General features: G+C 33.7%; 1 protein-coding gene across 1 annotated transcript in view; it reads right to left on the bottom strand.

Moving 5' to 3' along the window:
- LOC129231611 (neuronal membrane glycoprotein M6-b-like) overlaps positions 1 to 25,298 on the bottom strand; it is a 96,292-nt gene extending 70,994 nt beyond the window's left edge. Inside the window, exon 1 of the mRNA XM_054865979.1 lies at positions 25,163 to 25,298. Coding sequence (XP_054721954.1) covers positions 25,163 to 25,166 — 4 coding nt within the window. The 5' untranslated portion in view covers positions 25,167 to 25,298. The remainder of the gene's footprint in view (positions 1 to 25,162) is intronic.
- Positions 25,299 to 26,993: the final 1,695 nt, after the last annotated feature.

Raw genomic sequence — 26,993 nt, 5'->3', positions numbered from 1 at the left:
TTTTTTTTCTTTTATTTAAGTTATTCTTTAAGTTATTAAGTTATTCTTTTAATTAATTGTTTAATATATGTCACTTGACACAATTTTTGTTCTAAGGTAGACCGGGCAAAGACGGGCAACGCAGCTCCTAATATATAAAGATTTGAAAGCTACTGTTAACGTGATTTTATACCTGTTTGTTAGTTTGGCGAAACATTTATTATTGCCATAGAAAAAACATCCACTTCGCTCGCAAATGGGCTGGGTTCCGGTAGCGTGGTCGCTTGGCACGTTAAGCGCTGAGCAGTTCAATCTAGGATTATTGTTTTAAGGCAACCGTTGATGTAATTCATTGCTTTGGCGATTTGCTTTGAAAGAAAAGAAATTTTTGATTTGTTTTTATCCGAGTGAAATGTACGACATTTTCTTCTTTTTTTCTGACGATGATTTTTGAATGTTCCATGGGATGTTTTTTTTTTTTTCGTTAGACGGATGGATTATGATAGCGTGGTTGCTGGGCAAGTTTGGCGATAAACAATAGAACTGCAGAATTACTTTTACATTTGAAAGATATTATTTGATGTCTTTTTTTGTTTATTTGGCGAAATTTTAAATTGCAGTAAAAACCGTTTCACTTGCTAAATAGAGTTTAAAGCAACTGTAAATATAATTTAGTGATTTGACCTAAGTTTTAAATTCCAAAGAAACTTTAATAGGTTTTCTTTTTCTTTGAAAAGGTGTGTGCGCATTTTATACAAAGAAAAATGATCATTTTACATCAGAGGAGAAGGGGGCGTCAATTTTTTTTTTTTTTATTCAACGGACTTCCATTAAACTTTTAGCGCGGGCATCGCTCTGCGGGTACTGCTAGTAGTTTAATAAAACCATTAAAATATAAAAAAAATTCGTTAAACAAACACACCTACGGTTTCGGGCACGAAAATTTTCTTTAATATAGGCATAAATGTTGCAAATTAATTTTATAAGCAATGAAAGAAGAAATTTCAAATACTTACTTTCAAAAATAATTAATGAATTGCAATGACAACTGAAATCGTTTAAATTTTATTCATACAGTGCTTGAATACAATCTGGACTCATACTATTGTCCATAGTTTAGTGGGGGGAGGGATCATGATGATCCTCCCCTTGTATCCGCCATTGACTTAAGCGTAGATATCCCGAAAAACGACCAACTTAAGAGTCTATTGCGGCTAACAGTACGAATTTGGATACTTTCCTTAATATAACTTATGTGGTTTTCTAATTGATTTTAGCGGCAAATACAGATAGCAAAATCCAGTATGACCTTGAATCTCACGAATAAAATAACAGTCACAGGAAGCCAAATGCAAATGGCAATATGAAATTTTTGTGTTCATTTTAATGTAAGATGTTTTTTGAGCTATCGATAATTTTTGATATTTTAACACGAGAAAACAAAATGCTCAGTTTTTTATTTTTTGTTTATTTGTGCAATGAAATTCACGCATTTCCACAATCAAATAGATTCGACGGATATGTAAAAAAATATGAAATAGTTGCCGCTGGCATTTATCATCCGAGCAGTAGCATAGAGTTTGATACAAAAACAAAGGCAATGCCTGAATTGGAAATCAAGTTCACAGCACTCAATAAAACTTTCCATTTGTTACTGTTTGAAGATATTTCCTTCAGAAAGGTTCAAGTGAGCGCGAATGCAGAGAGTAATTTGGAAGAAAGCTTCAAACCAAATTTCCAGGTATATGACGGGGTTTTGAAAGACGAAGACACGATTTCTTCAGTTAGTGGGTATTTCCATGACGGAGTGTTCACTGGAAGTGTTCACGCAGGAAATTCCAGTTACTTTGTAGAGCCTGCGCATATTTTTCTCAAAAATATAAGTTATTTTCCTAAAATCGTAGTATATAGATCAGAAGAAGATGTGAGAAGCAAAGAAGCAAATTTTTCAGCTGATTTCTTCAGACATCAAAAATGGGCAAGAGAACGTTATAACGACAAAACAGCACAGAAAAGATTCAACAAGTCTGCAAATTCAGCTGATGATTACGCATGCGTGGTGGAGTTGGTAGCAGATCACACTTTATACCAATATTTTCGCAAGAGCCTTCACGAAGTCACAGCGTTCCTGTATTTGTTGGGAAAACACGTCGACGCCATCTTTAGAAAAACAGATTTTGACGGCAACGGAGAACCCGACAGGATAAGAATCAAGGTCGGGAAGATATTTATATACAAGACAGTGACAGATCCCAATTACCCGATGGCACATTCGGATGAATCGCTGAGACAGTTTCTGGCAGATTTTGCGAAGCGAACTCAGAATTTTTGTCTGTCCATTTGCATATGCGCCCGAATGTATTCCGATACTGTTATCGGTGAAGCCTACAAAGCTTCTGCGAGTCGTTTCCTACCCTCAGGAATATGCCAGCCGCCATCGAGATACGCGCCTTTTGGAATGTCAAACAAAGAACAGTCCTTCAATACTGCCGTCATTACTATTAAGGGCTCCAATGGCAAGGCTTATGCTTTGGAAATAAACATCTTGTCCCTTACGCACGAAATCGCTCATGGCTTCGGGAGTAACCACGATGACGTCAGAGACGTGCTGTGTTCACCAGGCGAAGACTTCGGCAATTACCTCATGTTCCCGAATGTGAATGTTTACTCTAAAGTTGTGAACAGACTTTTCTCTCCCTGTAGCAGGCGTGAAATGAATGACATCATCCAGAAGAATGGACACTGCCTGAAGCCTCAAGCTGCCACCTGTGGCAACGGAGTGAGGGAAGGTTCCGAGCAATGTGACTGCGGTCAAAGCAGCTTCTGTGACAGATTGGACCACTGCTGCACCCCAGCCGATGCAGGTTCTGCGGGCTGCACGTGGAAAAAGCAGTATCGGTGCAGTCCGAAGGAGAATCCTTGCTGCACGCAGCAGTGCTCGGTAGACACTTCCAAACGGATATGCTTCGAGGACAACAACTGCAAAATCAGCTACTGCGACGGCAAAAGCGCCAAGTGTCCGGCTGCAAAAGCAACGGCCGATGGACATTCATGCATGTTCACTTCGAAAACGTGCAAGAACGGCTCTTGCAATAGCAACGTGTGCAAGGACAACGGTCTGGAAGACTGCCTCTGTAGGAACGATAGTGGCAAAGAGTGCAATGTTTGCTGTCTGAAGGATGGGAACTGCGTGACAGCTTCCCACTTGGGACTTTACACTTCCGACGGTAGGGAACACTTCCGTTTCCCGGGATCCTTTTGCAACAACGGAACATATAAATGCTCCATTTCAGGGAAATGTATCGATGCCAATAACCGTGTGGTAGGCGAAACTTATGACAGCATCGAAATATCGTACATCGTAGGATTTTTAATAGGTGCACTAGCAATTTTAACTATCATTTTGGTATGGGTAATTTATGACAGAATAAATAAATAAGACGCATAGCTCAATCATTTAAGCTAAAAATATGTGTTCCAATAAGAGCTTTTGCGTTTCAATACATGATTGAATTTCATAAAAAATATAGTACTTGCTTTTACATTGGGCATTTTATTTTAATTTCTATAATAATCATTAAATAAGGTGAGTAACAGAAAAAGATAAAGAGAGATAAAGCAAAAGAAACAAAAATTAGCCAAAGTGTGGCGAGGACGGTACTGAAAGTTCATGACAAGAAACAGAAAAGAGCCCGGCATGGTAAACCGTATTTTTTTTCCCTTTCTTTCTTTCTTTTTTTTTTTTCTCTCGCCTCTTCCCGCTTCAATCGGATATCTTATATCCTAATGAAGCTTACGATTACAAATTAACGGGTTGATAAAAAGCATTCCTGTAATTCTAAAACCAGGGATGGCCTTCTCTTCAAGGGCGATGGCGCCCCCCTCCCGCCCCTTCAATGCTATGGTGCCCCCTCTAGAACGGGAGCTCATCCTCACAATGAGATCAAAACCTTCTCGAAAAACCCCTTCCCCTAAAAATCGCAATGGCGCAGTCTGCGTCATGGACCACCCCATCCTCCCTCGTGGGCATATCAGCTAAAATAAACATCCACAATACATTTTTTAAGTTATGATCAATTGTATTTTTTCTCTCATTTAATGCTATGAATGTCTTCTGCAAGAATTCGATGCACCCATAACTTTTGTCGGAAACTATACCCTACATGGCTGCCGTAATTTATCGAAGCAATAAACTCGCCTCGCGCAGACGACAAGGCTTAAAAACATCCGAACCACTCGTGCGAAAACAATAGGAAAATATTTTTGGAGAAACGGAAGTAGCCTTCAAGGTCACAGCGTGGCAGATCTCAAACAATGCAAGCAACTTAATTAAAGCATGAGAAAAAGAACAGAAGGGGCAAAAAGTACGTCTATTGACATGGGAAATAATTTTCCTTGCATTCATTCAGATGGGATAATTCCGTATCGATTAGAATGAATAAAATTACTGTGTTTAGAAGCTTTATTTCTTTCAGTCACGCCCAATTTGAGAAAAACGTTTCAAACACTGAGCTTGACTTTTAATAATAATATATTTAGCGAGAAAAATTAGGTAAACAACAACCGTATCCCCCACTGTCAACCCATCGGCATGGATCTTTACCAGTTTTGTAAAGTTAAAAACTATATGTTTAAAAGTAAATTTAAATCTCATTCTTTTCCCTCCCGGGCTTCTTCGACAAAAATTTTTTGCAGGAAGGAGTTTTCACTCCTTATTTCACAAAGGTTTTAAAAACAGTCCAGCGTTAGAGTTGAAAACTGGTCTGAGGAGAAAATGAAAATAACTTTTTACAACCTTCGAGGTCAAACGCAAGAGTAAGCGAAACGACAAATGGAACTTCAAAGTATAATATCAGTAGCGCGAGAGATGAATAATGAATTAGAAACAGGCGGAATTCACGTTATTTGCATTGTAAAAGAACATTAAATATCAGGGTATATTCTTTGACTATTGTAAAGAATTGAAGCCTTCTAAGCAAAAACGGATCCAGACCAAAAAAAAATTTTTTTTTTTAAAGTTTGTTTCGGATTTTAATGCTGAATGTTTGTATGTGTGTACTTATGCAGGGGTGCCCACCCAACCCTAGGAGCATGGGCGCACCCTCCTAACTATCGTGAAGACCCCGCCCCCCCCCCCCCCCAAATGAGAAAAACACCCCTGAAAACAACATTTCTCTCTCACATTTCTGTAACATATTACTTGAGATAATTTTTTGTGATTCACATGTTTCATATCTTGATCTTAATTTAATCCTGAATACAGTATTATGAAAATTCTTTTTTTATTACTTGCTTTTATGTTATTTCTACGACAGAAATGTAAATCTTTTTAGCACGAAGAAGAAATATTACACTATCCTATTTCTTTTTGTTTTCTGAACTACTTATAATCGAAAAAAACTTGCTATAATGAGAAATCTGATTTTTTTTTTTTTTTTTAAACCTTAAATAGCTGCTCTTACAAAGTTAGAACAATAGGGGAGAGTGTTGTACCTTGGGACCAGGGTTGGGTTTTGGACTGTCCGAAACTGTTTTAGGACAGGACATGTGGTTTTTACCGTCCAAAACTGTCTAAAACTGTCCACATGCGTCCGAAACTGTTTTAAACTGTCCAAAAGTATGCTAAAGCTAAAGGGGTATAATCTAATCAATTCGTATTTACTGCAATATTCGTAATACACAAATATTGAAATAATGAGGTTCAACTAATGAGTATTTGATAATATTTTTCTCCAAAATGTTCATTTAAAAAATATTTTACTTAAAAAAACTGCCACTAACTCTATTACATAAAATTTATTACTCTATTACTATGTAACAGTTGGTAGAGTTATGAAGGTAAATTCACAACACTACTAAGACAACCAATTTCAGTTCCAATTATAGCTCAAAGGAATGTTATAATTAAATGTGCAATATTCAGATGCAAAAAACCTTAATTTTTTTTATGGTTTTTGCAAATATGTTTGCATGATATTTTAACGGAAATTATTAAAGAACAAGAAATAGATGTTTAGGCACTTTTTTTAAAACTTGAGCTAGTCTTTTTTTAGTTCATATTTTTAATATAATACATTCCATAATTTAAAAAAATTGTAATTTATTGCACTTAAGTCAACTATTGCACTACATTTTGAACACTGTCTTTTGCATATATGCATAAATGTCGAAAAATTTGGTTTATAGAGAAAATAAAACTCGTGCACACCAATTGAAACTTTTAATGAAGAATTTAATTTCTACGTAACTAGATGAAAATCAGCTGTATAAAGAAATCACATACAGTGGCTCCCAAAAGTCTTCGTACACCTACGACTTTCAAAGAAATAGGCTCCAATCCATTGGTTAGAATTAATATTTCAGAATGGGTATTTAATTATAAGATCTATGATCAATTTTTAACAAAACTACATGAAAAGTTTTAAAAAAATATTAAAACTTAATTTTTTAAAAATCAAAAACCAAAAAGTGCCGGAAATTTTATCTCACAAAAGTCTTCATACACTTTATAAAATGTCTATATTATTGAATAATCTAACTTTTGATTAAGTTATTATTTAGTAGAATATCATACAGTATCCATAACACCTTTTAAACGTCTGGGAATAAATTTCATTCTTTTTTTTTTTTTTTTTTTTTTTTTTTTTTTTTTTTTTTTTTTTTTTTTTTTGCGTAATTTCTGAGTAAGTGTTCAACCACACTTCGAGTCTTACTTTTTACTAGCTCTATTTTCGTTTTAAAGCCCTATTTTCGTAATCTAGCCTCAGATATCTCTAAATACGTTACATTAAGTTAAAATCTGGAGATTGAGGGGTATTTTCTAAACTTTAGGACAATTTTCAAAGCACTAGACGCAAACGTTGAAAACCGTGTGTTTCTTATCGTTATCTTGATAAAAAAACAAAGTTGTTTCCAATAACCAAATTTTTGGCTAAGAGTTCAAAATTGGTTTTTAAAATATTTAAAAGAACAGCATGATTCATTATTTCATCAAAAAATTACAAACTACCAAGTCCTGATGCTGATATGCACCCACACACTAGAAAACCTCCACCGTCCTGATTAACTGACCCAAATAAGTTCTTAAGATTAAGTTCCTAATTTTTTCTTCTACTTACAGTTATACAACAATTTAACCAAAAATATTGAATTTATTTTTATCTGTACGTAAGACGTGATTCTAAAACGTTTTTAGCTTATTTATCATTGATTTTGCGGCGAAAAGCATAAGCTTTCTGTTTTTTCGAGCGACCAAGAAAATTTCTGCTTGAAGAGGTCCCATTTAATCCAGCTAATCAGAGAACTAGGCAAACAATTTTAGGTGAAAATTAAATGTAAAATGTTTTATTTAACTCTGTAGAAGTTTTTACAGCACTCAAATGTGTATTTTTCATAAATTTTTTAACTTTAAATCTCCGATCACGTTTTGTCAACTTTGCCGGTTGACCTTTTCTTACCTTGTTTTCGATCCGATTCCTTTCTTTAAAGCATTTTATCAAGCACTTTAGTATGCAAACAAATAAATTAACTAATTTAGAGACATCTCAAACCGATTTACCACTACTGTGGAAAAAATTCAAATTTTGAATGGTGTTTGTGGGTTTTTACGAATACCAGCCATTTTACAGTAATAAGCACAATATTAAGGAATAAATAAACAAAAAAATAAAGCCAAATGACTCTTAAGGGTCAACACAATGCAAAAATATTAATAAAATGGCATATGATAATTTTAATCATGAATTTATTCGAAAATATTTGAGTGTATTATGACTTTTGTGGCGTGTTATTTCCCTGGTTCTTCGTTTTCTGACCCATTTCAAAAAGAAGATCCGTCAATATTTTGAAAAAACCAATGGATTGTATTTAGAATGACATAGGAATGATGTGAAAAAATATTGAACTTCATATTCGAATTCAGTTTTGAGTTATTTTGGTTTTTCTAAAAAATTTCAAAGTGTACGAACACTTTTGGGAGTCACTGTATATATTTACAACATACTTGAATGTTTATTGAACACATATATTGAATAGTCAAAAGAGAAAAAAAAATAGTTTGGACACATTTTGTCTGTTTGTGATATTTTCTCACAAAATATATTCTCTCAAAAAATAGTTTTGGACAGTTTCGGACACAAGGGTTTTGAAAAGGACGGTAAAAACCTTGCCAACTCTGCTTTCATTTGCACACATGCATAAACATAGGGAAATTTGGTTACTATTATCAAAAAAAAAAAAAGAATTCATGCATACAAATTGAAATTTTATTCAAGAATTCAACTTCTCTGTAGCTAGATTAAAATCAGAAATAAGTTGAATGTTCACATTGAATAAATGTTCAATATAAAACATTACTTTGTTACATTTTATTCTGTTCATGTTTTCTTACAAAAGAGAATTTCTCTAAAAAATATGGTTTTGGACAGGACGGTAAAAAGTTTTTTACCGTCGTGTCCAAAACCTTGCCAACCCTGCTTGGGACACTTTTCATACTTTAACTTTTAACGTGAATAATTCAAATTTAAAATCCAAAAGTCACATTAAAATACTCCAACATATTTCTCTGCAATATATATATATATACATATATATATTTTTTTAAACTCAGGCAGTTTGAAAATAAAGTATTGCCAGCCATTTAAAGTATGAGTTCCAAACTGTCCCTAGGTACAACATCCTATTGCACCTTAGGACATATCTTGTTGTACCATGGGAACCTTTCATGATTCAGGAAACAGCCATATATTTAAATCAATTTTGAACCAAAAAACAAAAAAAAAATGTATTTTTTTCATGGTAGTGAATTAAATTATGAATAATGAATAGTGAATTAGAGATAATAAATTAATAAATTATTATCTAACATTAAATTTGTCTAAAAGCCTACATAAGATGAGAACATTGTTCCATGCTCCTAAACATATCTTAATTATTAACAACCATGCATATGTTGTACCTTCGTACGTGTACTAAGTTACAATATGTTTAGCTGTCCCGAGGTACAATCACCACGTGGTTCAAGAAAAACCAAAATGGTGGTCAATCTAGATGCACTATCATTATTTTCTCATAACCAAAATGCTTAAAGTACTTCTCTTTTCTAACAAAATAAAATTCAGTTGATTAGTTTTACAAATACAAAGACAGAAAATTAAATAAAAATGAAGAAAATATTTACTTTGGAGTCATGAAATTTTCTTTCTCTCACAAAATCATCAACTTAACTCTTTTGATGCTGTTTGTTACTGTGGCATCATTTAGTGGTGAAGGTTGGTGTTGAAGATTACAAAAAACATGGCTGCTAAAAATAGATTCTTAGAAATTAGCACAGTCGCAAGGTACAACACTCTCCCCTACTGTAAATTAAATTATACAATCAAGTACTAAAATGTCAGCGACTGAAAAGTGTAAATGAAGTGTCTTAAAATTTAAATTATTCAAGAGCCCTTGAAAATGATTAGTAATTCTTTGAAACTTCTAAGTCAAGTGTGCTTCAGTTTTTTTTTTTTTTTTTTTTTTTTTTTTTTAAAGTGTATAATTGTGAATTGTCCAAATGGTGTATGGGCAGTATGTTACTCTAATACATATGACCTACAGGGACCGATTTACTCACCTGGGTGCCCCGGGCACCGACAGATATGGTGCCCACCCCCACACAAAAAATATGAAGGTAAGTGTTGGACATTATTTTGATAGAAAGAAAACTTTAAAATATCGGTTTCATACGAAAAAAGTTACTAATTTAGATGTTTTGCAAAGAAATCATTTAATATAAATCTAAAATAATTTTATGGTTTTCATATCAGAAATTTTTTTACAGTCGCAGGTGGAAAAACTATGATACAAATGGTAAAGGTAAATCATAATGTGCTTTCTACGCATCAATGATTCTTTATATATTTTCTCCTTTGTTTTCTTGTAGTAAATTCATGTATAATATCCTCATAATCAAGTTTTAGGTCAAAGTTACTTCTATTGATAACAGAGCTAATAAAGATAATTTACCATCAGAAATGAGAGTACGCAAAGGACACTAAATTAAAAGACTCTTCTATAGCGAAAATGATCGTTCTCCACAATTGGCTAATATGCTTTCATTTAATAAAAAAAATTGTCAAAAAAAAAATTGATGACAGAAATTTGGTGCCCTCTTTCCTTTGGTGCCCCGGCCCGAGCCCCGAATGCCCTGCCGTAAATCCGTAAATCAGTCCCTGATGACCTATTTTCTCAATCTGTACACCATTTTTCTCAAAGCATTTTTTACTATTGATCATTTTATGTTTAATTCATTGTTGTATTTGTTGGTGGGTTGGAGGAGTGATCAAAAACTAATTGTACCGAAGCCAGACCCAAAACAATTTTTACTGTGTGTGCGCGTTATCTTACTTAGCAAAAGAGTATAAAACTTTTAAAAACTTTGCCGATTTTTTTTCCTTACATTTTTTTTTTTGCTAAAATTATCCCTTATAGGCTACGAAATGCAGAATTGTATATCTATTTTTCAAAATTTCCTCCGGAGGAGAAACCGTCGGACTCCCTTATTTTTACCGTTGTTTCTCATTTTACTTATTGGGCTATTCCACGAAAAATTCGCCATTTTCTCCCTCACGTAAGAATTTACAGTGGCTCCCAAAAGTCTTCGTACACCTACGACTTTCAACGAAATAGGCCCTAAATCATTGGTTAGAATTAATATTTCGGAATAGGTATTTAATTATAAGATTTATGATCAATTTTTAACAAAACTGCATGAAAAGTTTTTAAAAAATATTAAAACTTAATTTTTAAAAAATCAAAACCCGAAAAGTGCCGGAAATTTTATCTCACAAAAGTCTTCGTACACTTTATTAAATGTCTATATATTATTGAATAATCCAACTTTTAATTAAGTTATTAATCAGTAGAATATCATACAGTATGAATAACACCTTTTAAACGTCTGGGAATAGATTTCATTCTTTTTCTTTCTTTTTTTAGCGTAATTTCTGAGTAAGTGTTCTACCACACTTCGAGAATTACTATTTCTAGCTCTATTTTCGTTTTAAAGCCCTATTTTCGTAATCTGGCCTCCAGATATCTCTAAATACGTTACATTAAGTTACAATCTGGAGATGGAGGGGGTATTTTCTAAACTTTAGGACAATTTTCGATCACCAGACGCAAACGTTGAAAACCGTGTGCTTCTTATCGTTATCTTGATAAAAAACAAAGTTGTTTCCAATAACCAAATTTTTGGCTAAGAGTTCAAAATTGGTTTTTAAAATATTTAAAGGAACAGCATAATTCATTATTTCATCAAAAAAATACAAACTATCAAGTCCTGATGCTGATATGTACCCTCACACTAAAACACCTTCACCGACCTGATTAACTGATCACTGATCCAACTAAGTTCTTAAAATTAAGTTCCAAATTTTTTCTTCTACTTACAGTTATACAATTTAACCAAAAATGTTGAATTAATTTTTTTCTGTAAGTAAGACATGATTCTAAACTGTTTTTAGCTCATTTATTATTGATTTTGGGCCGAAAAGCGTAAGCTTTCTGTTTTTCGCACGACCAAGAAAATTTCTGCAGGAAGAGGTCCCATTTAATCCAGCTAATCAAAGAATTTGGCGAACAATTTCAGGTGAAAATTAAATGTAAAATGTTTCATTTAACTCTGCAAAAACTTTTACAGTGCTCAAATGCGTATTTTTCATTAATTTTTTAACTTTAAATCTACGATCACGTTTTGTCAACTTTGCCGGTTGACATTTTCTTACCTTGTTTTCGGTCCGATTTCTTTCTTTAAAGCATTTTATCAAGCAATTTACTATACAAACAAATAAATTAACTAATTTAGAGACATTTTAAACCAATTTACCACTACTATGGGGAAAAAATTCAAATTTTGAATGGCGTTTGCGGTTTTTTACGAATACCAGCCATTTTACAGTAATAAGCAATATATTAAGGAATAAATAAACAAAAAATTAAAGCCAAATGACTTATAAGGGTCAACATAATGCAAAAATATTAATAAAACGGCATATGATAATTTTAATCATGAATTTATTCGAAAATATTTGAGTGTACGATGACTTTTGTGGCGTGTTATTTCTCTGTCTCTTTGTTTTCTAACCCATTTCAAAAAAAAGATCCGTCAATATTTTGAAAAAAACCAATGGGTTATATTTAGAATGACATAGGAAGGATGTGAAAAAATATTGGACTTCATATTCGAATTCAGTTTAGAGTTATTTTGGTTTTACTAAAAAATTTCAAAGTGTACGAACACTTTTGGGAGCCACTGTATATATTTCATCAAAAAGTAAGAATTTCATAAGCTAAGGAACAAAATTTTCCTTACGAAATCACATATACGTTTGTGATTTCTTAGTTAAGCACCAAAGTTTTGTTCCTTAACCTTTTAAATTATTATTTTTAATGAACTATATGAGCTGTCACGTGCGGGACAAAATGTCCATTTTTCTTTAAAATGACCCTTTTATACCATCTGTATAATTTAAATAAAGATTAAAAATTTAGAGTATTTTAAGTGGAAAATATTTTTTCCTTTCTTCTTTTTTTAAATTTCAGAGTTCTTATTGTTACATGTGTCTCTAATCTTTCAGCTTTGGAATGTGGTAGAAACGGGGACGTAGTTTTCATTGCATAATTGCATAATAGTAGCATTAAAAAAAAAAGGAAGAAAAATTAATCTATAGAGGTTGGCCAAAATGTGATTTTGCCGACTGGGCCAAAGTTAGCCAGTCCGCCCCTGCACGCGGAACAGAACGTTTTACCTTTTTCTGCAATATTTTTTCTGCATAGTTAATCACTGAAAGGTAGCATATTCGTGTTTTGGAGTTGCGAATTATATAACAAGGTCCTCGTTGAATGAGGAAAAATAAGCCAAGGTTTCGAGTTAAGCCTTGAATTAGAGCTAACGACGGTAGAAGCATGGAAATAGCAAATAGCGATCTTTGAACAAAATCCAAGAAACAATTTTTTGAACGTTAAATGGAAGATAATGTCCGCTTTCCACTGAATAAAAATTTTCCTTACAAGAAGAAAGTTTTGGTCTTCCTTTTGCTTGCATATAATGGCAAATAAGTTAAAAGTCAAGTGAAAATGGCGCTTTGTTTGGAATAACAATACCACTCGAAATACAACAGAAACACGATATCATTACAGGCATACTACGTGATATCCGGTCTGTAAACTTTTTCAGATAAACGGCAGAGATCATATAGAAGTCGAAGAACTTAACACCAAACTAGTCCTACTAAAACATGGGTGTAGAATTCAATCAGGGTTGCCAGATTTTGAAACAGAAAAATACTACACCTCCTCTGAAAAAATACTACATTTGGCGCCATCTACTGGAAAAGAAATATAACTAAAAATAACAATACTTTGGCAAGTTTTTGGCGTTTTGTGTTCATAATTACGTTTTATAAAACTAAAATATTACCAACTATTGTGTTCAATTTGTACCCGATAACAGCATGGTGAAAACCTTCAACTCTAAAATGCATGCCTAAGGTGGTGGTTTAAAAAATATATACATATTCTCATTGTTTAATTTTAAAAAAAAAATCAGAATTTGAACTTTGTAATTTGCTTTGTCTCTCTTTTTTTTTTCGAAATAAAAAAAAATCACATATAAACCATTTTTTAGCGATATACTGCAAAAAATACTACGCCCCTAATTTGAGGCGAAAAATACTACCGTAGTATCAAAAATACTACGTCTGGCAACCCTGAATTCAATCCATTGATTCCAACCAAGATTGCTAGAGGGCGTGACACCTGTGAACCTGTCTGGATTCCGAGCGATAGCCTCACCACCATTAGTTACGCTCCTATGCTTAAAATGAAGTGGATTTAGCCAAGTTAAAAAAGAAGGCAGAGCATAAAATGGACAAAAGGGAACCGGTTTGCTGGGATATTACGGAACACAGATTTTTATATTATATGTTTGGGAAGAAAAGATTTCTTTTTTACTTTTCTTTTGAGCCAACGCTTAATAGACGAAACGGTTTGGCATTTTCTTCTTTAGAATGGAAACAAAGTTCACTGTTTTCGAAACAATCTACATTGCAATTGGAAAGTGCATTTGCTAGTTTATATCGTATAATCTACGAGAAGTGTTCCTGGTTTTCACGCCAAACTGGAATTTACATGAGAAAAAGGGACTCCATTTCTTTCAAGTGTAAACGCGTGCATTTTTACTTTCTATATTCAAAGGATATAGAAGAAAGTATAAAATTCGTGAGCATTTTCGAGTTATGGCGGAATTACATGCCTGACACTGAACGCAGTTCGACCGTTTTTAGAAAATAAGTTTTTGGGGTATGTCTAACGGAGGAAGTACTTTTTTTGTTCTAACTTAGACGACTGAATAGCTTGGCTGTTCGATCACAGAAGTTAAACAATATCAGCGTGGTCAGTACTTGGGAGTAGTTTAGCTTGTACCCCTATATTCAACCAACGGTCATTTCGGATTTTTTTGGGGAGGAGCAAAGAGTACACGCTGAATGTACATTATATCAAAACACAGCAGAAACCACGCTTACTTACATGTTAATACACTTAATTCCCAAAACCAAGAGTAGGGCACAATTGACCCTTCCCCTCAACCCCCCTAAAAGGCGGACTGGCATTCAACTAAACAGTACGAGCACAAAGTGCCCCCCTATGTCTGAGGGATTTACAACTTATTTAAAGTGGGTTCTGTAGCAGTACAACACGATTGGAAGACGTACTCACTGATTAGTAGTATCCACATCCTGACCGGGATTTGAACCCCATTCCATGGTGCAAATCAACTCCCTCCTTCCAATTCAAAGTTTCATGTTAGTTTTTAAGAAGTAATAATTTGAGATAAATATAAAGCATACAATTATTATGAAGTCAATTCTTCTTTTGGTAAACACATGGATCGATCAACACTATCATTTCCCGATCGATTGTTAGTTTTGAACGAAGAAAAGTGGAGAGCCTTTATACTTTTTTTGGACAGTACCTCAACCACTGCATGATTTTCACTGGAGTTCACGGGAGCATAGCTTCTGTACTTCGTTTCAGTTTCATATGAATTTTCGGGCCAGATTAGGCGGAATTCAGACTGCGTACAGTATGAAAGGTTCTGAAACCAGTGGAGTAGCCATGGGGGGGGATAGAGGGGTCAGAACCCCCCAACCCCCCCTCATGAGCCCCAAAACAATATATATATATATATATATATTTATATATACAGTATAAGTATATAAACTTGAGGGCATGGCTTTACTTTAAACTTCAGAAAAAATTACCCCCCCCCCCCAAGGATTTTTTCTCGCTATGCCACTGTCTGAAACCCCTGGGTTTGCACACTTCTTTTGTTAGAAAAATAAGCTCTCTACCTCAAAACACACAGTACAAAGGATCAAACAAAAGTTGATGAGCAGATTGTACTCTCCAATATGAAAACTAGCATTGAATATTTCACGAAAGATAATCTTAATATTTAGTGTTCATAAGCAAGTGGTAGAAAAAACATAACATTCATACATAAATCCTGACTTCCGTAAGTCTTGGGTACTAAACATTAGTTTTTTATTTTCAATTTCAAAATGACAATATTCGATAATGGAGAGGTGTAGGTTTTGAAAAATTAACCACCAGGTTCCATGAAACTGCACAGCCAAAATATGAAAAAAGTTTGAATGCTTCAATGCTTAGTACAAATTTTGGTCTTTAAGTAGGAAGATAAAATTATGAGTTAATATATTCGCATATTTTCCTCCTCATAAAGAGTAAATAATCTTCGGACTACGTACGTCTAATCATTCGTCACGTGATATGCGATTTTTATTTCTTTTATCTTTTTTTTTTTTTTTTTGCATTTTTATTTTGTTAATTACTTTATCTATTTGTTTACTTTTGTTTTTTCAAAGAAGATTATCTGCTAAAAAGAACATTTTATTCTCAGTTGAAATAAACTATAGGAGGCGCTGTAGCCTCTGGTTAATGGCTGCTGAAATTCAGTCAAAAAGAATGGTGCATTGTCATATTTTGCTTACTAAGCTTTTAGTTGGAAAAACCCGTTTTCTTGAGTTGGAAAAAAAAACCTTCCTTGTCAAAAACTTTTTCATTTGAATGGTAATGTAAGAACATGGCATATTTCATTCCAAGAAAAGAAAGCAAAACTTAAAACACAATAGAGACTTGATTTTCTAGGAAATAATAAAAAAGTCTCCCAAGAAGCGAAAAAAAAAAAAAAAATAGGGAAACAAAGAGTCGGAATAGTAACAAAAAAATGCACAATGAGGAAATGAAGTTGAAATATTCACGGGGTCAAAACGTTTCACCTATATATTTTTTTTAGGTGCAGAAAATAGCGTGGTATGAAAAAATGAATTGTTTTGAATGTACTCAAAATAAAGCTGCCAGGCTGATGGGACATTTGCTACGATGTCTTATTCTATCCCTTTCATCAAACAAATTTATTGCAGTTGGTTCAAAAACAGAGAAAAATTAAATTATTTCAAATCCAATGCTGTGCAAAAAAAATCAGTTCATTTTAAAGAAGCAATGTAAGTTTGTTGTTGAGAGCAGTTTTTAAGAGAGAGAGATTGAAAGTTAAGTAGGTGAATGTGGAGCTAAGTAAAATAGCATAGCATAGTGAAATTATTACTCTGAATATAAGTTATTATAATTAGAGAAAATCTATCTCTCTCTCGGTGAAATATTTACTCTGTTTTTAGCGCCACCTATCTAGTATTTTTTTTAACTATGTAGTAACACAAGTAATCTGATTCGTCAGAACAAAGCAGGGTTGCCCGATTTAAGAACAATAAATACGGGACAGGCTTCTAGGAGTGAAGGGGTGGGGGGTGATATTTTTGAGGTTGAGGGCAATTACTGGATATGGTGTATTTTTAAGGGGTGCTTTCCAACGTAGAACGTCTCTTCATGATAAATCTGAAATATTCAATCGTATTCGTAATAAAGCATTAAATCTTACAAAATGTCGCCGGTCAAAGTATAAAAATTGTTTTCATTGTGATTGACGATATATTTCCAACATTAGTCAATGAGTAAAGATGAAGCAATCATTCGGCTCCTCATGGTCATGGTCTGCCACCAAAACAAACACCAAATTAAAACAAAATAATTTTTGTGTTTGCTGCCACATGATTTTCTTATTGCTCTTTATATTTCACATTTTTTGTTTTACTTTATTTTTTCCCTTAAAATAATGTCTCGATTTGTTAAATATTGTTATTAGCTAGAATACGGGACTTTAGCCGTCCCGTATGGAAGTTCCCCGGGACGCGGGACAATTTTTCATAATACGGGACTGTCCCTTGAAATCCCGGACGTCTGGCAACCCTGGAACAAAGACCTCTGAAGATCCAAGCATATGATAATACAAGCAATTTTCAAAAACTTATACCAACATCCTAATAATTTGTTTTTAGTCAAAAATTATTTTTTGTTTTTATAAAATGATAAAGGTCTTGTTATTAACATTTTAAACATTAATTGAGACCAACTAATATTTGGTGCAATATTTTTTTGTTTAATATTAAGCTAATTTTTATTCAAAATGTTTTGTACAATTTGACAAGTGTATTTGGGGCAAAGCGAAAGAGTCCATTTAGTTTACTTATTTAATCATTTATTTAATCACTTATGCGTTCATTAATGAGGTTATTAATTAATTTATTTACACTTCTTCATTCACTAATTCAATCATTCATTCACTTATTTTCCTATTTATTTACTATTTTATTTACCCATTTATTTTTTTATCATGCACTAATTAGTTAATTTATTTATTCGTTTATTGTTTCATTATCTAATCATTTATTCATTCAGTGTTTTACTTACCCATTTATTTGATCAAAAAGAATTAAATGATAAAATAGAAAATTTTTATCAAAAACTATTTTATTTTGCCCCATGAAAAAAAAGTGAAAAAAATCATTTTTTTTTCTTTTTTTTTTTTCTTTTTCTTTCTTTCTTTTTTTTTTTTTTTTTTTTTTTTTGATGGTACAAATTTACTGCCAAAATAGAAAATAATGCTTCAAATCAAGTTTTATTTCAAATATACACTGTTCCTTCGTTATGTACTGAAATTTTGAAAACAAATTTCCAATTTATTCATTTGTCAAATGTAAGTTATCTCAGCTATCAACAGCTTATCCCTTTGCCCCAAATTCTACTACTTTGAACTTCTCGAAATCTCTCGTATTGAATTGCAAATCTCTATATAAATGGCTCATACCACGGATCCCAAACTTTTCCTATTCCCGGCACCCTTTGAAGTATTGGAAATTTTCACTGCACCCTAGTCGATCGATATTTATATTAATAATATAAAGCTGAAGAGTTTGTTTGCTTGTTTGCTTGTTTGAACGGGCTAATCTCAAGAACTACTGGTTCGAATTGAAAAATTCTTTTCGTGTTGAATAGTCTATTTATTGAGGAAGGCTGGATAATTAATCAGGATAATTTAATTAAAATCTGATTGACGGAAATATTTTTAATTGCAAATTAAATGTTTAAATTAATTATTTAGTTCTATGAACTCCAAATAGATTGCGGGGTAAGTTAACTCATCGAGAGGGCACTGGCCGACAGTGTCGATATCTGCAAGGAACCATGCCGCGCGGCTTAGACGCGTGGTCGGCTACGTTTATTGTGGGACTGTTGTGGTCAGCGAACTAATTTTTGAATGAGGGTTTTTTTTTTTTTCGGTATTCAGGTACATAATTTGGTTTTGTAGGATTTTTCTATTGGGTTTTATTTTCCTTATTTTTTCAACGTTTGTTTTTGTTCTTATAGTTGAAGATAGCTTCTTATCTAAGTAAATAATTATATTTGTCGTCTTATTCAATTGTGGTTGTTCTTTATAACGTTTTTATTATAGTTTTTTTTTTCGAAACATTTTAAATTGCAGAAAAAAACCGCTTCACTCACTAAAGGGCAGGGTTACGGTAGCGTGGTTGCTACGGTAGCGCGTTAAGCGATAAACTAGACAGCTGAAGAATTATTTTGAGTATTAAAGCTATTGTTAAAATTTTCATGTGCTTTGGCGAATAGTTAAATTCAATAGAGACTTCAATGGGCTTTTTAAAAGGTGTGTACGCATTTAAGTTGAAGAAAAATGATAATTTCTCATCAGAAGAGGGGGGGGGGGGGTATTCAACAGACTTCCTTTAAATTCTTAGCACGGACATCGCCGTGCGGGTATATATATATATATATATATATATATATATATATATATATATATATATGAACCATAGACACTTCGCGACACCCTTCATATTTTTCTGGGGCACCCCAGGGTGCCGCGGCACACACTTCTTTAGGAACTCCTGACTAAAACAAATTCAGTTTACCTCGGCTATTTGCGAAATGTGGCACAGAGATCCTTTGGTGTTCAGGAATTCATATAGATGGGGAACAACCCGTGAAACAATGTTTACACCTCTACAATGATTAAATTTTTGAATTAAAAAAAAATCCAAAGAGATTTCAATATTTAGTGAAAAAACTGCTCTTTTCTACACATTCTGTAATGTACCTTGCAATTTCAGCAATATTCACAAGCCCCTCGGAGAGAAATTACATTATAATTTGCAGAAAAGAGAGAGGAAAAAAAAGGCTATATTGTTTTTTAAAAAAACTTCATTGGCTGAAATTCGATAAATGACTTCCCAAAAAAATGAGATTTTTTTTTTTACATATGCGCTGTTGATACGTTAGCCTACGCTTTGTAACCATAGCAACTAAATGCATTCTCAGATAAAACCAACTTCTACCTTTCTTTAAGTGAAAAAACATCTTGCCTGACCCGTTTAAATTCGCGCAATCAAGCGTTTGTTCTAAGTTTAGAGTAAATCTCCTGAGCAAAAAGTGCTACAAAAAACAATAATGTAAATATTTATAGAACTGTGAAATTGAATGATTCATCACACAGAAAATATTTCTCGCAAATGGAGTAGAACTCTACTTCCGCTTGAGGGAATTCTTAAATAAAATGACCCCACTAGATTCAAAACTCGTTTTAAAACAACACAACTTGAAAGAATGATTTGAAACATTTGTCATCTATGAATCATTAGAAAACAATATGGACACACTACACATTGAAAAATAAAAATTCCTTCGACTTCAAACGTTACTTAGCTAAACAAAAATAGTCAACAACAATTCTTGTAAACTGATTCGTTCAGAATAAATAAAATGAAAGAGGAAACGATTAAATATATCATTCCATCGAAATTATAATCGAAGAAAATGGGTTAGGTTCTTTCTGCTCTAAAAGTCATGCTCTATATCTTTAATAAAAAATTGTCCTCAAATGAGATTTGAATTATATCTATACAACGGCAATGAAAATAATATTAAGTATTCTCTAAATTTTAGGAAAACATCTAGTGCTAAAAATTATTTAAAACCCATCCAAACCTTAAACATTTAAGGGAAAGATTTTTTTTAAAAGAATTCTAAGAATTATTTTTTAATTCCATTCATTAAAGACATTTTAGAGTTTCATTTGTTTAAAACATCTTAAACATATACAGACAAATCTCGCTCAGTGACAACTGTTATAGCAAGTACCATGCTGTAAAGATATATTAGTACCATAGGTAGGGGCCCACGGTAAGTCGATATAGCGAAATCTCGCTACTGCATATTGGGTTCTCTCGCTGCAAACATGCCCAAAAGTGCTTCACATCGAAATATATCACACGGTAAAAGAAAATATTAAAATGTTAAATTGCACATCATTTCAAACCAAACTTTCCCAATGAGAAAAATATGCATGTTTCAACACTCAAATTGAACCGCACTTTTCTTCGTTTGAACGAAGGCGTCAACTGCCCCCTTCTTCACTTCTTCGCGCGGCGCGTTCTTTCCTCTGCCTCAACTCTTCCCCACTTCTGGAGAAGCGCGCTGTCGATCGTGACACTCTTCCTATCATAAGTTAAAATTATCTATGCAAACATAAATATTTTAAAGCTATAAATTCCATCCGGATAATCCAGATATCCGGATAAACGAGGTTCTACTGTATTATTATTTTGTTGTTGTTACTAAAAAAAAATTATTATCAATATTTTGTTCTCTCTCGTTTGACTGTAGTTGGTTTTCTGGGTCGCTTGAAGCAGTGTCGGATCTAAGAGGGAGCAAGCCAGGCCTTTGCCAAGTGCTTCAACTTCTAGGGGCTGCAAATTTACCTTATTTCCATCAAAAAAAAAGTATGTTCAGGCCATCACGAAACTTTCTTCCACATCTTTCTTATGAATTCTGATCCCTCCCCATGCTTGACGTGACGAGAAAGCAATAAATTCTCAGCAAAAATAAAATCACACGCACATAAAATCGTCCCAATTTCTGAATTACCGCAAAAGCAAAGCAGAGAGCGAAAACTGAAAGTTATTTTAAAAGCCTTGCTTGGATTAACTACAAATATTTTATTTGTATAAAGCGGTCCAATGGTAGGTGTGGTTTTGATAACATGATTGCTTCGTGAGAATAGTTTTCTCCAATTTTGGGAAGTGACCGAGTATAAAATAGCTGGCGGATTGGTTTGCATTTTAATTCATGTTTCCATGCAATTTCAAAAACGGGCTTCATAAACTTGCTACAATATCTAAGTTTAAATTGACAACCAATTAAGATTTAGTAATGGAATGTTTTGAATCAAAATGTATCTCAAGATATTAAGCAACAAGCTAAGGATCTTGGGATACAGCGGTGCAACTTCCGGCTTCAATTTCTTAGTATAGCGGGGCCTCTCTTCTTCTTTACTCTATGTCATTTACCAACAATTAAAATCACGTGAAATACCCAGACGACAGTCTATTACGATTCATCTTTCATATTGTTGCATCAATAAACCTATTTTTATTCGCACAAAAAAAAATAATAATAATAATAATTTTTAAAATTAACATTTTATTTTCAGGTATTCCTTGGTGACAATTTATAAAAAGTGTTATGACTATTTTAGCGGGTTTACCTTGCTATGCAAAAGAGGCGAGGATAAAAGCTTTGTCGGCGGAACCTGACAAAAAAAATTACTTATTCAGCAGATTTTGTCTGACCATTCGGCAAATTTGACATTTTATGAATGAATATATATCGCTCGTTTGAAAGAGAGAGCCACAATACGAAATTTTAAATTTTCTTTTTTTTTTCGCTTAAAAGTCTTAAAAAGACGTTGGAAAATGAGATTTTTTGTTCGAATATTAACCACTGAAGAGCACAGCAAATTTACTTTTCTTAATGCATTGCCTGAAGTAAGAGTTAAACTTCAAGCGCTTCTCCTGTAAAATTTTAAAAATAGATGTAAAATTCTGCATTTTGAAGCTGTATAAGAAGTTGGAACTACAAAAATATCAGAGAAATGGGCAAATAAATCGTTTTTAAAGTTATATACTATTTCGAAAAATTAAGAAAACACACAGTAAAAATTGTTTTTGATTTGACAAATCAATGATAGCAGTTGACAGAGAGAAAGAGCGCGGGAAGCAAAAAGATAATGCATTGTTACTTCATTGGCTTTCGGTACAATTAGTTTTTAATCACCCCTATAACCCACCAACAAGTACAACAATGAATTAAATATAAAATAATCAATAGTAAAAAATGCTTTAAAATAAATGGTGTATAGTTTTAGAAAATATGTAAAAAAGACAGTAACTTACTGCCCATTTGAACAATTCATAATGTATAACACTTGATACGAAATAAAATTGGAGCCCACTTTGCTTAGGATTTTCAGAGACTTATCTAATTATTTTCAAGGTCTCTAGAACAATCAAAATTATTTAACGCACTTCATTTGTACTTTTCCAGTCTTTGATATTTTAGTACTTGATAGTAAATTTTTACAGTTCTAACTTTGTAAGAAAAGCTATTTTAAATTTAAAAGAACAAAGAAATTACTGTTTTCTCATGACAACTTTGCTTCAGTTGCAAGTGGGGCAGAAAACGAAAAGGAATAGAGGTAGTGTATTTTCTTTTTTCTTTTTCGTGCTAAACAGATTGACAATATGCAGAAGTAAGCTAAAAACAAGCAATAACAAAAGAATTTCCAAAATACTGCATTTGGAATTATATAAATAGCTAGATATGAAGCAAGTGAGTCTTTGTAATATGTTTCAGAAACGTGAGAACCATGGTTTTTACCTTTTAGGTGCAGGATATAGCAAGGAGATGAATTTGACTAATATTGGCATTCCTTCTCCCTCCCCCCTCCCATTTGTGGCTTGTAGCCACACTTTTCCAAATTTTCAAGCACTAGAAAATGAAATTTATTTTTTCAAGTTCTTCTCTTTTTTGAGCAATCACGATTACTTATTACTTTTATTTGACCGTCCTTGACTTTTCAGCTTGGACCAGGGCTGCAGCACCGCCGTCCACCGGCGGCGGCGCGGCTGGTCCTGAGCACTGTCCACCGGAATCCACTTTTGCTGGGCGGTGGCGTCCATGTCCTACACACGCATGCTCATATACACTCCCCTACGTGCGCGCGTCTTTACACACATACACACGCCTACGTGCACACACGTAAGCCTACACACACAACTATACACACGTAACCACCCAGGAGGAGGGACATGCTTGGGGGGGGGGGGACTCTAATCAGTAGGGTCTTGTCGCAACTCGTGATTGCGAAAAACATAATTTGAATTCAAAGTTTCGGAATTCAAATTAGAATTAATTGGGGGAAGTAGGTCACAGATTTCTTTTATTTATTTATTTATTTATTTTGGAAAGAATCATGTTAATTTCTAGAAGTAAGGGGCTCCTAGCAAAGCGGGGGCCCTAAGCTGCAGCTTTCTTAGCTTGTACATAAATCAAGGCCTGTATACAGGGTCAGACTAACTGAAAGTGAGGTCCAAGGCCCATAATGCTTTGGAGCCCCCCCCCCCCCCTCTACATTCCATCACTTTAAGTGAACGCAAAATAATGTTTAGCAATATTCAAAAGAGGTTACTTCAATTAATAAATCATTAACTTTTATTATTTTCACAAAAATACACGATTTTTAAATGCTATGCATAAGTTTTTGAAAAGTTTGGGGCCCCTTAGGACGATGGGGCCCCAGGTTCCAGGCCTAGTTGGCCTATGCAGTAATCAGGCCCTGGAGATATATATATATATATATAATGATGTCTAACATTTCTTTTTAAATGTACGTAAGTATGCATTTTCCATTCAGAAAATTAAAAATTTCCGCCCCCCCCCCCCCCCCCCAAAAAAAAAACTTTAGTTTGGGGCGCCCCTGTGAGTCGGATGTTTTTTAATCCAAAATCTCACTTTTTTTGCATTAGAAAAGGTGTTACTTGAAAAATCTCGTAACCATGCCCATCATTTAGGGGAGTCAGGAGAATCAATTCCCTCCCCCCCCCCCCCCCCCGCTTTGTGAAATTAATGTATTTATGTGTAACTGGGCTTGGTTTCAACTATTTTCTGGGGAAATTTACATGAGTATAGACCATTTACCGCCTTCTCCCCTTGAAAAATGCGAAATGACGGGCCTACCAGAAGGCAGATGTCTCCCTGGCTTTGAGAAATTTATAAATTTGAAAAAAGTGGGCGTGGTTTTGTTTTTTGCTGAAATTGCACTGAGTTTACACCCCTTATGCCCCCTGAGGACATTTGATATGACAGGCTTCTCCCCGCTGGTCCGTCATTTGGGCGATCAGGAGGTCATTCCCCCCCCCCCCATGATTTTGAAACATGATATGAATGTATTATTATACGTATTTTGTTGTTTTTTCCTAAGAAAATGAATTGAATACAACCCTTTGCCCTCCCCCCCCCCCCGGGAAATTTTGAAATGACGAGCCAGGCTGCCCAATCACATGTGTGCAATTTTCTGAAAATTTGTGCGATTTATAGATTTAAAATTTTCTTAAACACAACTTTATGCATCAACATAAAAAAGTACAAGTTAAGAATACAAAAATCCGTTAAAATAAATTTATTCGCCTTCGATTTTCGTGCGGGAAAGGAAAAAACATCTGCTTCTCATCAAAATGTTTTCCAATAAAAATATAGTAGTAAGTAAATAAACGAAGCTCGTCGAGCTCTATGACTTCAATTTCCGTCTTTTTATGATCATGAAATTTCGTCACTTGTCAAGCATAAACAAACCGAATAAGGAAAAAATTTCACTCACCCATTTTGATTTCAGCCTTTTCCTGTCCGAACAATAATACTAAGCCATCCTCAGATGTAAAATTTCTTCATACGTTGCTTGATAATCCAACAAGTGCCATGAAACATGCGATCCGCCAACACCTTACTGTTTGTACCTTTTGATCATATGGAAGCACTGTACCTGGTTCAGATAACAGGTAAGCGTTGTCAAACACTCAAACATATTATTTTTGCTGAAACAATAAGCGAGCTAGTAGCGCCATCTATATGTAGTTTTCGTAGAAAAAAAGCCAGTTTTCATTATTTAAGTTATTATGAACTTTTTGATTCAATTTTTTGTTTCACACATAAAAAACAGACAGAGGAGGGGGTGATCATCATTTCAAAAAAAAGTTTCAGAAGGGGAAAGCAGGTGGTTCCGCAACAGGAAGTCACTAGGATTTCTCAAAATAGTCATGATTCGGATTCTGCAATTTTTAGTTTTTTTATTTTGCGTAATGCTTTAATGTGCAGGGACGCTTTTGATATAAATAATTAGAGGATATTGTTAGGGGACATTTCCTCTTTTTGTATAGACGGGGGAAGGTGGATTTTTTTTTTTTTTTTTTTTTGGAAGGGGGTGAATTGAAAATTTTTCTTCTCCAAAACAATGTTAGTACTTGAGGCCCTTCAGAGATATGGATACATGAAATTCTGTTTTGTATCAAGGTCCCGTTGCCAGAAACATCTTACAGGGGGGGGGGATTATTATTATTATTTTTAATCATGATGATTTTATTTAGTAGTTTCGTTTTCGACCTTTGAACAGAACGCCTCGTTTAGAAATATTTCAAGAACTTTCATTCAAACAGCAAAAGTACATTAATTCTATTGCTAAAAATGTAAATAAATGCTGTTTTAAATTTTAAAACTTTTGATACTTTAACCAAGGGTGTATCCAGCTCGAGAGGTAGGCCCTATATAATTTTGGGTAAACTGCATGATGATTTTGGAAATAATGTAATTATGCATTTCTGTATATATTTTGTTGTTTTTCCTCATAAAATGCATCGAATATATACCCTTCAGAAAACTGAAAAGCGGGCCTGAGAGGTAGGGGAACATGGGACAAAGTGAAATAGCTGGGCAAATTGAAATGGGAAACTATTTATTCCTGCTTTTAGCTCCACCTATCTGGTATTATTTTAACTATCTTACTACTATTATATATGCGAAAGTTTGTCTGTATGGATGTATGGATGTATGGATGTATGGATGATTGTTACTCTTTCACGCAAAAACTACTGATCGGATTTTCATAAAACTTTACAATAATATAGCTTATGCATCAGAATAACACATAGGGTAAATTTCGTCGCGTTATGGGGGGAAAAACCCCTTAGGGGGGCAATAAGCACAATTTTTGTATAAATTCTCTAATATTGGGATGAAAAAATACTTGCACATACTTACATTATATGTCCATCGAAAGCTCTGATTTTTTCTGCTGAAGATGGCACCTGTTCGAAATTTCTAAGTAGAATAAAAAACGAGTTATGAGCTTTTTAGTTCCATGTTCGAAGGCTTTCCTCAACTCAATACAGTACTTAGTGTATCATCTCAACTCCCTGTCGATCTTTGCTTTTCGTGACTGTTCAAGGCTTTTCTCAAGTCAAATCTTGAAGTAAGATTTTTGCACAAGATTGGCAAATAATGCATGATTTGGCTGATCATTTTCCACTTAAACGGAATTTTAATGTAATTAATGGTTTTTATTATTATTTATGCTGATTGAACGCTTACTCATTATCCAATCAACCAGCAGATCGCCAAAATTTTTGCAGAAAGATTTCCGTAGCTGATGCATTTGG

The sequence above is a fragment of the Uloborus diversus genome, chromosome 1, assembly GCF_026930045.1.
Source record: "Uloborus diversus isolate 005 chromosome 1, Udiv.v.3.1, whole genome shotgun sequence".
NCBI lineage: Eukaryota > Metazoa > Arthropoda > Arachnida > Araneae > Uloboridae > Uloborus > Uloborus diversus.
This window is presented reverse-complemented; position numbering and strand designations above follow the sequence as displayed.